The sequence below is a fragment of the Babylonia areolata genome, chromosome 26 (assembly GCF_041734735.1).
Source record: "Babylonia areolata isolate BAREFJ2019XMU chromosome 26, ASM4173473v1, whole genome shotgun sequence".
Lineage (NCBI taxonomy): Eukaryota > Metazoa > Mollusca > Gastropoda > Neogastropoda > Buccinidae > Babylonia > Babylonia areolata.
Window position 1 is genome coordinate 30001142 of NC_134901.1, and position 15084 is coordinate 30016225.

The 15084-nt window shown below is 41.2% G+C and overlaps 1 protein-coding gene across 1 annotated transcript in view; it reads right to left on the reverse strand.

Annotated features, from left to right (window-relative positions):
- Positions 1–1285: 1285 nt before the first annotated feature.
- LOC143300870 (uncharacterized) overlaps positions 1286–15084 on the reverse strand; it is a 61081-nt gene continuing 47282 nt past the window's right edge. The window contains exon 8 of the mRNA XM_076614840.1: positions 1286–11050. Within this exon, the coding sequence (XP_076470955.1) occupies positions 10412–11050 (639 nt within the window). The 3' untranslated portion in view covers positions 1286–10411. The remainder of the gene's footprint in view (positions 11051–15084) is intronic.

Sequence of the window (15084 nt, forward strand, 5' to 3'; positions counted from 1 at the left end):
CAAGTGAGTCAAAAAGCCTTACAATAGCCAGTCCAGTTTACATGTCTGTGTGTGGAGGGAGAGCATGTAAAAAGCCTTACAACAACCAGTCCAGTTTACATGTCTGTGTGTGGAGGGAGAGCATGTAAAAAGCCTTACAACAGCCAGTCCAGTTTACATGTCTGTGTGGAGGGAGAGCATGTAAAAGCCTTTCAACAACCAGTCCAGTTTACATGTAAAAGCCTTAAAACCAGTCCAGTTTACATGTCTATGTGTAGGGAGAGCATGTAAAAGCCTTACAACCAGTCCAGTTTACATGTCTATGTGTGGAGGGAGAGCATGTAAAAGCCTTACAACCAGTCCAGTTTACATGTCTGTGTGGAGGGACAGCATGTAAAAGCCTTACAACCAGTCCAGTTTACATGTCTATGTGGAGGGAGAGCATGTAAAAGCCTTACAACCAGTCCAGTTTACATGTCTATGTGTGGAGGGAGAGCATGTAAAAGCCTTACAACCAGTCCAGTTTACATGTCTGTGTGGAGGGAGAGCATGTAAAAGCCTTACAACCAGTCCAGTTTACATGTCTATGTGGAGGGAGAGCATGTAAAAAGCCTTACAGTTTATAACAATAATAAAACTGGTATTTATATAGTGCTGAATCTTGTGCAGAGACAAATATAAAAGCTTTCACAGTCATTCACACACATGCATAACTTAAAAACTGGAGAAACTGAAGACAAGGAAGAGGTAGGGGAGGGAGGTAATCTTGTGAAGAGGTGGGTTTTAAGGCCAGACTTGAAAGAGTTGAGTGCAGAGACCTGACAAAATGAAAGAGGAAGTTCATCCCAAATATAAGGTCCAGAGACAGAGAAAGAACGGCGTCCAACAATGAAGTGTTTGAATCTGGGTATGCGTAAACAGGGTGGATCTGAAGCCAATCGTAGAGAGCGAGATGGAGTGTAGAGGTGAAGGCAGCCACAAAAGCCTTACAACCAGTGCAGTTTACACATGTTTACACGTGGAGGGAGAGCATGTAAAAAGCCTGATTTAAGTTATTACAACCAGTCCAGTTTACATGTCTACGTGGCGGAAGAGGATGTGGAAGGCTTCACCTTCCTGAACTGAGCCCCTGTCACAGTGGACATGAACTGACTGCCCCTCTGGCCATGCAGGCAATGGAACCTTTCATCTTCAACATGTCAATGCACTTCTTTTTAACTCACCTGTAATGAACGATTCTTGATTTACCACTGGACTCGCCAGCCACCACCAGACTGAACAGGATACAGAAAACAGTCACTAAATATTCATTCAAAAAATATTTAATCAAGAAAATTTGTACAACTTTGGCAGAAACCAAACTAAGACTTGTTTCTTCCACATGAGCACACAAAAAGTGTTTGACAGATAACATAATGGACACTAAAAAAAAAAAGTGCAACAAATCACAAAGTAAAACTCTGACTATGCTCCATTGACTCGCATCAAAACCTGGACAAAAAAAAAAAAAAAAAAAAAAAAAAAAAAAGGTTATGAGATTTTCAGGATGAACATTTGAAAAGAAAAAGAAAATCACAAGGCATGTGTGAGAATTTAGAGAGAGACAGAGTTGCCATCACCCATTCCGAAATAGGGGAGAAAGACTTGTTCATGTAGGAACAACGGCTATGTTAGTTGTGCCAAGTGGGGTGGGCCCCACCTTCCATTTCTTTCATGTTTCAAGGAATATTCTCCATCCTGGTTGTTCTGTTGTCTTAAACTGGTGAACTACCAGTCTCTTTTTCCTGCCATGCTAACCTGATAACCGTGTATAACAGGAGGAGAGGTGCTGTCTGGCAACTGACCTAGAATGGTGTCAAACTTTTCCCATCCTTTCTTTCTTCCCCAAAGAGATTATCAGAACATTTCTCAAGTGGTAGATACCACCAATATGCATAACAGACAAATACGTCTGTGTTGAACAATGCAGTATTCACTTCAGAAAACTTTCTGGAACTTACCATAACTAAACTTTCCAGAAGGTTTTCTTTTTTTTTCTTTTTTTTTTTTTTTTTTTTTTTCTTTTTTAGCCTGGAAACAAATTTGGTTGTGATGAAGAACTTGGATTTAAGAATTCTTCTTCTTTCTTGTTTCTAGTCTCTCTATTTGGGTGTGTGTCCAACTCTGCCAGTTTCCTGAAACAAACCTCAAGAAACGCTGCTCTGAACATCAATCACTTCAGCTGAAAAATAATAACACCAGGTAAACAAAAGTATACCAGTAAAACATTGGTAAAACAATTGCCCACTCTACTGTGCTTTTTCAGGCACAAACATGCATACACACAACTTTGGATTAACAAGCTCTTTTTTTTTATAATTCTTTTTTTTTCCTTTAATCCTTTTTGAATGGAGAAAGATGACAACATAAAAGGATCAAACTCACAATGACATGTCAGTTTTTAATATGAAAAGTTAAACAGCAATGTGACCAAATGTCCTTTTTTCAGTCTGTGCTTAAATGATACTGTAGTTTTCACACATTTTTCTTTTTCTTCTTTAAAAAAAAAAAAAAAAATTCCATGACAATTATGACCCAACCAGAATATACAGCTCCCAAACAAAAACTGCTGAATGAATATATTTTCTTTGGATGTTAGTCTACAAGCAGAAAATAAAATCCCCTGAAATGGGTCAACATGTTTCAACTAATACACCAATCTACAGACAGCAAAGGTTGTGAAACAAAGCCAAATCCCTACTGAACACATTGATCACAGCACGGAGAAAGGCAGCCATTGTCACCACTAAGGTGAGGGGAGGAGAAAGGGGGGCAGCTGACTGGAAGACGCATAGTAAACAACACACTGCAAAAGCAAGAGGAAGGAAAAACCAATGGTCAAGATGACGACTGAACATGCAATAACATGTCACAGAAAAGGCAATGAATTAACTTCAACACTGTAAACTATACAAAGAGCTCAAAACCAACAGTCGTGACTTAACGACTAAACACTGTCACATGTCACAGAAAAGGCAATAAACTGACTTCAACATTGTAAGGTTATTCTGAACAATAAATGAACAGTCTGTTTCTGATGCAGCAATTCAATTGCAAGGCCTATGACACAGAAATGGGAACTTGTTCCCAAGATGAAGGTTGAATTGCAAAATCTGCATTTTTTTTTAATAAAAAAAGTTTGATGCTGCAATTGTAACTGCTATAATTTTTTAACTAGTACTTAAGCCTTTTTCCAGCTGACCAAAAGACCATTTCAGGGCATCCTTACATGTTGTTTTTTTCAGCATCAACCTAAATCAATCAACCAACAAAACCACAGGCAGTGTTCCCCTAAACTGCTTCACAAATGTATCCCAACCTTCAAACAAGCAACAGTTATTTTCATTTCAATCTATAATGCCCACCCCCACCACCAAGTAAAACAATACAAAAAAAAAAAAAAAAAAAAAAAAAAAAAAAAGAAAAAGAAAAAAAGTAGAACTGACATCACATCACAAGAAGGACCACATGGAAACAAGGCCACACACAGTCAAAAAAGAAAAAAAAAAAAAAAAGTAGAACTGACATCACATCAGAAGAGGGACCACATGGAAACAAGGCCTCACACAGTTTAAAAAAAAAAAAAAAGTAGAACTGACATCACATCACAACACATCACATCACAACAACATGGACTACATGGAAATGGTTCTCTCATTTCAATTTCCCAAGATTTTTCCAGCCCTGGAAATGGTTCTCTCATTTCCCCAGACTTTTCCAGCCCTGGAAACGGTTCTCTCATTTCCCCAGACTTTTCCAGCCCTGAAAACGGTTCTCTCATTTCCCCAGACTTTTCCAGACTTCCATGACTGTAGAAGCTGTGTACTTGAGCGGCACAAAGACTACAGCCTCTCTTGCTTTGATTAAGTAATGTAATGTAGTATTCTTCACCACAGTGATCTGTACTTGCACTCACACTGAACTGGATATGCTATACTATACTTTGATCTCCCACCAGTCTCAACTGTTTTGCTGTAATTTTTTTTTAAACATACACATGCGTACATGTATACATGTATTCACACACACACACACTCTCTTAGCCAAAAAATCTGTACATACAGACTGCATCATCACAGACCATAGCATGCTAAATGATAATAATAATATTCAATATTTGTGTCCAAATCCAAAAATGTAAACACACAAGCATGCACATCCTAATCCAAACCATATTTAATGCTGATGAAACTAACTCATAATGTTTCAGTCTATTCAGAACTTTAATTTCCAGGAGAAATCAGATTTCACTTTCTATACAAACTGCATTGAGAATAATTCAAGCTTGTGCACAGGTGTAATGATTCCATAAACTGAATGTGTACAGGAAAAGTGTTAAAAAACAACAACTGTAGGTTGTAAAATTAGTCATTTATTTAAAACCATGAGATAAACCATGAGAAATGCGCTGAACTTTTTCTGCTTCCATTTTTTTTTCTTCTTCTTTTTTTTGAGGGTTTTGGGAGGAGTATTCTTTTCGGTACGTAATTCACTAATTGATCATCAGGTTCCATCCTGTAAAACTGCTATCTTGTATCCGCTTTTTCTCTCTCAAACAAAATGTAAATTGTTATGTTGTACATCTGCTTGTTTGGGGGGTTATTTTTTTAAACAATATTTCAAACACAATAAGCTTCCTTGATTTACTATTTTAAAATAAAGTAAAAAAGCAGCAAATAAACCCATATAATTCACACCTCAAGGTAGTATTTCATATTGTGATAAAACTGAGCATTTTTTGCTGCAATATGGATGCAGGGTGAACACAGTATACCCACATGCTATGTTCTGATTTCCACACATACATCTACAGCACAATAAACCTAACTGCACTGTCCTCTCAAACACGAGAAACCGGGACATCTTTGCTGTGGTAACTAGAACTAGAACAACACACACCAACAGCACAATAAACCAAACTGCACTGTCCTCAAACATGGGAAACCAGGGACAACATCTTTGCTGTGGTAACCAACACAACAGCAAACAGGCCTACTACAACAGGCCTACTAGTGAGGTCTCTACACAAAATACCAAAAACTAAGCAAGCCACAAACTGACCACAACACCTATGTGGAGAAAAAGCTTATTCATGAAACAAAGCAGAGTCAAATCTGTCTTGAGGATGACATTGTCAGGAAATTTGCTATGTGCATTTTTTCCCAATCAGAAAAAACAATCCATCATTGTGAATTCTTTGCATTTGCTTCATTTCTCATAAACATTCCACTGCTATGATAAGCAGATGCTTACGGTAAATTGTTAAAATCAAATGGGATTTTTTTTTAAGTGTGCATCCATTCATTTATCATTTCAGTACATTTCCAAAAATATAAACAGAACAGTGCATCTGCTGCTTCTACAACTGTCTTCATCTGGAAATGTTTTCTATGTCAGAACACCGGCTTCAGCAGTAAGATACTTTTCAAAAGTTAAAGAGGCCATCATAACCTAGCGACTTGCAGACATTTGTTTCAATTCTAAATCCATTCAAAATCAGAGGACCAACTCCAGTATCGAAATTGGTTCTCCAATCAATGAAATGTCTTCAGACTTAAGTGCTAAATTCATATCCCACTCTTGACTACTTACTGGATGAAATCAGGCTGAAATTAAATCATTTGTGCATGACCAAGTGATGGGGAAAAAAAGTTTCAGTTGTTTCTTTTTGCTAAAAATTAAGAAATGAACAATACATAATGACATCAGATTTACCCTTTGCAAAACCTAATGCCCTCACACAAACAGTATCAAAATGAAACTAAGATAACAAAATGTGTGCCTGACATGGTATGCTGTTACCTTAAAATCATTTATTGAGGGAAAAAATTCAGTCCACAGCCTCTCTATCCCAGACCCCTAAACACACACACACACACTGTGTGCACACATACATACACCCTATACACACACACTCACCTACACATTCCCACTTCACATGAACAAATACATCCTATACATTATGAACCATAATTACACACAAAAAAGACACTGACTTGAGATTCCTATTAAAAAAAATCTAGTCAAGATATGACAATTTGACACAGGTATATTTGCAATGCAATGATACACTATCATGATACGTTGATGAAAGACTCAGTATCAGTTCAGATACTACCGGTTCTGGCAGAAAACCAGCGTTGATATTATTTGTATAATAAAGGAGGTGGGGATGGAGGGGAATTATTTACATGGAGAACTACAGAAGAAGAAAATAACATTTGAAAACAAATTTGAATGATTTACTGCAACAAGACACATAGATCTCACTGACAGTGGAACTAAACATTACTAATACATCAGTAGCATCTTTTTTTCTTTTTACAATAAAACAAAGGGATGCACAGAAGAAGACCAAGCACAAAGCAGACAGAAACACACTGGCCTCTAACCAGTTGGCTGTCACTTGGTCCATTGTTTTGTCCCAGCATCAAGGACTACAGTGCACACAGTTTACAATTACATTGTCTGCATGACCATGAATACCTTTACAGTATCTGGAGGACCAAAAATAGGTTTCAAACCAGCTTTTACCTGTATTGTCTTTCACCACCAAACTTGTTGGGCACAAAACCCATTAATACATTATGATGCTACCTGATCTCTGCACATTTGTTTAGCCATTCATGGAACGGTTTTCAAGCAGCAGCACACTGTTGTTGAAGTTTGAACTGTCGATCACCACTGCAGGAGAACAAAAGACTGAAAAAACACACACCACACACATCCTTTTTTGTTTTGTTTTTAGTCCTACAAGTCAAACAAAAATTGCACACTCAGCCACATCAAGAAATGCACATACATGTACACCCATCATTCTTTTACTGTTCACCACAAACATGAGACAGACTGAACAAACTGCCCCAAAGCAAGATGTGAATGATGATTACAATAATTTATTACCTTCAGCCAGGATGGAAAAAAGGAAGAAGACAACTACAACTATACAATTTACAAACAATAAATAAAATTCTTAAGTAAAACAACTTCCTATTCAGTTTCTGAGAGAGATAAAAAATAATATCCTGATCGATGATTTCAATGTTTTAGAATGTTCTGATGGACAAGCAAATGGGAAGGACATGGTATTTACTGTGGTAACGACAACACATGGCACAATGTGTTTGTGCTGGCAGAAAAAAAACACAACCACCTTCTCCTCCACCAATCAGCTGTCCTGGCTGACACTTGTGACACATCCCCCCATGCACAAACTGAGACTCAAGGCTACCCCTGTAAACGTGCTACCCACAAGTTTCAACTACACAGTATTTCAAATCAACGGTAAGAAATGAATGTCATCCCATATCCCACACCTGCCTCGGCTAAAAAACAACAACAGTGAAACAGTTTTCATTCCTTGACAGTTTGTTACCCATGACATACTACATATTCCAAGTAAAAAAAAAAATTAATAATTAATAAAAGAGCAACTGATTCAAGCCAAGCACAAATATTCCACTGACTCCAAAACCCAGGTCTGCCTGCTGCAGTGAACTAGCAGCAGCAACCCACATTCTGGAAAAGCACTACCAGTACAGGTGTACCTATGTACAACTTAACAATTCTTCAGACAACATGACTTTACACAGGTCTCAGTCCTCAATGACGAAAAGTTCAACACTGGCAACTCTAGGACCAGGGTGAAAAGAGCAATTTTTCACATCAGCCAGTCAAGCACACTGGAAAAAGGAGACAGCAGTTAATACTAGGATTCTTTGTACAATAGTCACCAAATCTCTTAATACCAAGGTTCATGATACAATAAACATTCACTCAATCTCTTCTGTCAGGTGACCAATATTCGACAATGTCACTGAACACTGCCTCAAGGACAATTTCACTTGATTTTCTCATCCTTTTTTCCCCCCTCCTTTCTTATACATGTAGACATTTGCTTTGTCTTAAAATTCTTGTCCAACTGACTGTTCTGCAGACCCTCTTTTTTCACAACTGGTGACTGCTCCATCAGGATTTCAATGCCTCGTGATGCCTCCTGTTTTCTCAACCCTCCAAGATGAAATGTGGCACAGCTAAGTCTTCCTGTGTTTCGGGCAAATTTGGAACAAGTTGCAGTGGCATCAACTTCATTCTGCACAAAGACCTGCTGGGGGTTTTCAGTCAGTAACAATGCAAGTAAACCTTCCTTCACTGTTATCTGTGTGCCAGCAACACAATCATGACAACAATCTGCTACTTTCCCTCTTCTGACCATGTGATCAGATGAAAACAGACTTGAAACCCAAAACAAATGGTGCTGGTCATTTAGATGAATAACAATACATCTCCCATCTTCACCTTAGAATGATTAATTTTATTCCCAACTTGGTAAAACAATGAAAGACTTGTGATATGTCAGCTCAATTACTCTGCCATTATAAATATAAATAGCCTGTGTTGAAAATGAATACATTCCCAAAGCTGGGAAAAGGTACAAAAATAAAATAAAATAAAATAAAACTTTCTTCAAGTTCAATGTTCAACATTCTGAGCACTCAAAGTTTCAACATTCTAAACCTAAAAATATTAAAAAAAGACAAAGAGCAAATCATTTACAATGGGTTGTCAAACAATCATGTTGACTGGTGATCTAATCCTTCCTGAAGTGATTGCTGTACAGACTAAAGTCATGTGGAATCCAGCATTCAAAGTTCAAAAACCATCAGGGCTTTTGCGACTTGATGTCAAGTAATTTGTTCACTTTCTAACACTGCTCATCTCTTAGCATGACCACCCTACTGGCTGTTGCTCCACATTGCTGTTCCATCATTCTACAAAATCCACAAATGCTGTGTAAATCAAATGCTTAAGTCACCAAACATGTACATAAAACAATATCAATCAATCAATGATCAATCATTCTCCATCCATGACAAACACACACACACACACACACACAGATTATCAATGACAACTGGTATACATGTGCTACTATGACCACAGATTAACTGAAGGGCAAAGACACGTGTGGGTTAGCACAATTGTATGATATGGCTCAACTGTGAAGGGAAGGGGGGAAACAAAAGTCTTGTATGGCTATCATGAAGAGGGGGGAAGGACAAAAGGCGTGTAATGTATGGCTATCATGAAGAGGGGGGAAGGACAAAAGGCGTGTAATGTATGGCTATCATGAAAGAGGGGGGTAAGGACAAAAGGCGTGTAATGTATGGCTATCATGAAGAGGGGGGAAGGACAAAAGGCGTGTAATGTATGGCTATCATGAAGAGTGGGAAAGGACAAAAGGCGTGTAATGTTTGGGTATCATGAAAGAGGGGGAAAGGACAAAAGGCGTGTAATGTATGGCTATCATGAAGAGTGGGAAAGGACAAAAGGCGTGTAATGTATGGCTATCATGAAGAGGGGGAAGGACAAAAGGCGTGTAATGTTTGGGTATCATGAAAGAGGGGGAAAGGACAAAAGGCGTGTAATGTTTGGGTATCATGAAAGAGGGGGGTAAGGACATAAATTTTGTGTGACTATCATGAAGAGAGGGAGGAGGGACAAAAGGCCTGTATGGCTGTCATGAAAGAGGCGGGTAAGGACATACAGGTTTGTATGGGTATCATGAAAGAGGTGGCAGGGGGAGGAGAAAAGGCTTGTATGGCTATCATGAGAGGGGGGAAGAACAAAAGGCCTGTGTGACTATCGCGAAAGAGGGGGGTAAGGACATAAAAGTTTGTATGGCTATAATGAAAGAAGGGGAAAGGAAAAAAAGGCTTGTATGGCTATCATTAAAGAGGGGGCAGAGGGGGGGGGGGGTCAAATTGAAAAGGTTTGAATGGCTATCATGAAAGAGAGGGGAAGGGAAAAAGGCTTAGAGGGGGAAGGGAAAAAGGCCTGTATGGCTATCATGAAAGAGGGGGAAAGGGAAAAAAAAAAAAGCCTGTATGGCTATCATGTAAGAGGAGTTATCACAAGGGCAGTGAGACAGGCAGCCAAACAAAGAGCAGTGGACAGGACAGGGCAGCGGACAGTCCTTCCATGTCCAAAAACCAATACTGCTTGTGGAGGATGGCGCTGAGAAAGGATATATATGGCAAAGGGATACTTCTTCAGGAACACTCTCCACACACCCACCGTGACACACACACACACACACAACACATACAAACACCATGACTCCCACAACTACACCATGACTCCTGCCCACACACACCATGACTCCCACACACACAGAGGGTCAGTGGACATTCAAGGATGAAGAATCTCTGTTGATCAGGCCAGGATTCCTCCTTTCTGAAGTGTGGATGGGTTCTTTTCATCCACAACCACCACCCTCATTTCCTCACAAGTGAAACCACTTCAGTACATCCAAGAGATGCTAACCTGGACTAAACAGGGCAAGATTCACAGGTCAGTGATGGTGTTGGTGGTGGGTTATTCCCCGACAGGTTCACAGGTCAGTAATGGTGTAGGTGGGGGGTTTAGCGGTGGTGGGGCGGGGGGGAGGAGAGCCATAGCCATTGCTCCCATCCCCTGCCTGGCTCATGTGCTGGGGGAGGTAGGGGGGAGGAGGAGGGGGAGCGGCAGGAGAAGGGGGGTAACTCCCATTCTGCAGGGCCAAAGGGCTGTTCTCATAGTGCGACGATCCCCGGCTGGAGTGAGCGGGGCTGGGAGGAAAGTGTCTGGGCTGGTTCGACCCCGGCCCCATGAAGTCCTGCTGACTGGAGGGCCGGCCAGGGGGGGCACGACCCAGGCCACCACCACCACCACCACCACCACCACTGCCCCCGTTGCTGGAGGTGTCTCTGTTGGAAGAGTCACCCCCAGATCCAGACATCATGACAGGTGGGCGGCCAAAGTTGTTGACGGAGATGGCGGTGTATGAGGAGGGGGCAGAGGCGGGCAGAGACAGGCTGTGGCGCGGGTCGCGGGCAGCATTGTGGATGTTGTGGGTGGTGGGGTCCATGTAGAAGGTCTGGTCAGGGTACTGGGACGACAGGCGGGCGATGTGACACGTGTGGCACAGCAGCCTCTCCCCCAGAGGGTAGCACCGCTTGTCAGGCTCGTCCGTCAGTTGTACACCGCAGTCCTGTAAGCACAGTCACACAGTGTCACATCACAGTCCTGAAAGCACAGTCACACACTGTCACACAGTCCTGAAAGAACCAGTCCTGAAAGCACAGTCAGTGTCACACCACAATCCTGAAAGCACAGTCACACTGTCACACCAGTCTTGAAAGCAGTCACATAGTGTCATACCAGCCCCGAAAGCACAACCACACACTGTCATACCAGCCCTGAAAGCACACATACTGAGTCAGTCCTTCCTTCAACACACAGCCAGCCACAGCACAACTTTCTTTCATCATTCTCACTTGGCATCCATGACCAAAGCACCAACAGCATGCCCTGCAGGCCAGCAGCCCACAGGCAGTTCAACTCGACACCTGAGCAAGGCAGTACACATACAAAAGCAACTCAGCCCACTGAAACAAATATCTGTTTGTCTGTATCACACACATTATTTCTGCAACTGATTGTATGGCAACTGTATCAATAATAAATCAATCAACATACAGAAAGCTTCAAAATGGAAAAAGAAAATCCTCTACAAAAATCTTACTTTAATTCCACATTTGAGTTCGACAAAACAAATCGGTGACAACTTGAAAGCTTGCCATTCACACAACCACCAAATGGCATTTCAAAGCACAACACTGAACAGCACCTGTGAAAGTAGGAGCTCCAACTGCACATGCACACACACACAATCTATGTGTACATTATTTAAAAAAAAGTAAACTGAGAGGATACGACAGTGAGCTGAGGCAAAGAATACAGAGAGACTGAGACAGACTGTGAGAAGGAAAGACACAGAGATACACAAACACAAAACATACAGAGAGACTGAGACAGACTGTGAGATGGACAGACACAGAGATACACAAACAGAAAGCAAACAGAGAGACTGAGACATACAGTGAGGACACACACAGATACACAAACAAAAAATATACATAGTGACTGAAACAGACAGTGAGAGGGACAGACACAGATACACAAACAGAAAGCATACAGAGAGACTAAGACAGTTATACACAAACAGAACGCAAACAGAGAGACTGAGACAGACCGTGAGGAAAGACACAGAGCTACACAAATAGAAAGCAAACAGACAGACTGAGACAGACTGTGAGGAGAGACACAGAGATACATAAATAGAAAGCAAACAGACAGACTGAGACAGACCGTGAGGAAAGACAAAGAGCTACACAAATAGAAAGCAAACAGACAGACTGAGACAGACTGTGAGGAGAGACACAGAGATACACAGACAGAAAGCAAACAGACAGACTGAGACAGACTGTGAGGACAGACACAGAGATACACAAACAGAAAGCAAACAGACAGAAAGAATGAGACAGACTGTAAGAAGGACAGACACAGAGATCTATACAGAAACACAAAGCATACAGAGAGACTGAGACAGACTGTGAGGACAGACACAGAGATACACAAACAGAAAGCAGACAGACAGATACAAATGTTTAAAGTGGATTATAATTTTGTTTATACGTTAGTCAGTGTTCATTGTGTGATGAGAGGGTTATTCTGCTCAGTAAAAAAACAGTAAGAGGAAGTTGTGCCTTGATACACATGACCATTACATCAATACAAGTATCCACTTTGAAGGCAGCATTATGTACATGTGCTTTGTGTTGCCAACATGAGGACAGGAGAAAAGTCAAGAGAAAAGTAAGAAAAAGGAGAAGACATAACAGAGAAGATGAGAAAATGTCACTGGAAAGAAACATTAATCAAGAACAAAAAAAAAAAAAAATACTGACCAACTGTTTGACCCATTTTTAACCCCTCTGAACTACTGACCAACTGTTTGACCCATTTTTAACTCCTCTGAAATACTGACCAACTGTTTAACCAATTTAAACCACTCTTAAATAATCAGATCAACTGTAACCACTATATCCCAACCTTACCCATCACCTCAACAATCCCCAGTTTCTTTTTTCTCTTCAGTTTGACATGGTACAGTACATGACACCAAATCATCTTTTATCCTGTCATCACAGGCTGAACTGTTTCCTCAACTGTTTCCAGTGGGTGGTCTTTGATCTGTTACACCATTGTTCTCATTTTAGGCAGCCATATTCTGTTGTTGATTTGCAGGAGGAAGGTGGCAGAATGGTTAAGACGCTCAGCTGCCAATACAGAGAGTCCGTGAGGGTGTGGGTTCGAATCCCGCTCTCGCCCTTTCTCCTAAGTTTGACTGGAAAATCAAACTGAGCGTCTAGTCTTTCGGATGAGACGATAAACCGAGGTCCCGTGTGCAGCACGCACTTGGCGCACTGAAAAAGAAACCATGGCAACGAGAGTGTTGTCCTCTGGCGAAATTACGTAAAATGAAATCCACTTTCATAGGTACACAAATATGTAAGCATGCACTCAAGGCCTGACTAAGCGCGTTGGGTTATGCTGCTGGTCGGGCATCTGCTCGGCAGATGTGGTGTAGCGTGTATGGATTTGTCCGAACGCAGTGACGCCTCCTTGAGAAAGTGAAACTGAAACTGAAACTGATTTGTTTGTTGTTTTTTTGGTGCGGTGGGGGGGCGGGGGGGGGGGTGCATAATGGGTATGTTCCATTACTCACTGAATGAGTGTGGGGTGGAACTGGGGCTGGGGAGAGTATGGAGGAGAAGGTAAGGTATCAATGAAAAAAAAAATCTAAGAAAAAAACAACAACAAAAAAATCACAGATATGTTATTTTTTTTACATTTACGCATACATTTCTATATACATAATATCTATGTAGGCTTGAACGTATGCAACAGAAAGACAAAGGTAACAACTGGAGCCCAGAAGCCAGCCAAGCCAGTAAGACACAATCCCTTGACAACAACACTGTGCCTTCAGACAATCCCTTAACAACACTGTGCCTTCAGACAATCCCTTAACAACAACACTGTGCCTTCAGCCAATCCCTTTACAACACTGTGCCTTCAGCCAATCCCTTTACAACACTGTGCCTTCAGCCAATCCCTTTACAACAACGCTGTGCCTTCAGCCAATCCCTTTACAACAACACTGTGCCTTCAGCCAATCCATTTATGACAGCATTGTGCCTTCAGTTAATCCCTTTACAACAACGCTGTAACTTCAGCCAATCCCTTTACAACAACACTGTGCCTTCAGCCAATCCCTTTACAACAACGCTGTAACTTCAGCCAATCCCTTTACAACAACACTGTGCCTTCAGCCAATCCCTTTACAACAACGCTGTAACTTCAGCCAATCCCTTTACAACAACACTGTGCCTTCAGCCAATCCCCTTACAACAACACTGTGCCTTCAGCCAATCCCTTTACAACAATGCTGTAACTTCAGCCAATCCCTTTACAACAACATTGTGCCTTCAGCTAATCCCTTTACAACAACACTGTGCCTTCAGCCAATCCCTTTCCAACAACGCTGTGCCTTCAGCCAATCCCTTTATGACAGCACTGTGCCTTCAGCCAATCCCTTTCCAACAACGCTGTGCCTTCAGCCAATCCCTTTATGACAGCACTGTGCCTTCAGCCAATCCCTTTACAACAACACTGTGACTTCAGCCAATCCCTTTATAACAACACTGTGACTTCAGCAAATCCCTTTATGACAGCATTGTGCCTTCAGCCAATCCCTTTACAGCAACACTACCATCAGCCAATCTCTTTACAACACTGCCTTCAGCCAATACCTTTACAATATCACTGTGCCTTTAGCCAATCCCTTTACAACACTGTGCTTTCAGCCAATCCCTTTACAACAACACTACCATCAGCCAATCTCTTTACAACACTGTGCCTTCAGATAATCACTTTACTACAACAACACCATCAGCCAATGCCTTTACTACAACACTGTGCCCTCAGCCAATCCCTTTCCAACAACACTACAATCAGCCAATCCCTTTACAACACTGTGCCTTCAGCAAATCCCTTTATAACAACACTTTGCCTTTAGCCAATCCCTTTACAACATTGTACCTTCAGCCAATCCCTTTACAACAACACTGTGCCCTCAGCCAATCCCTTTACAACAACACTGTGCCCTCAGCCAATCCC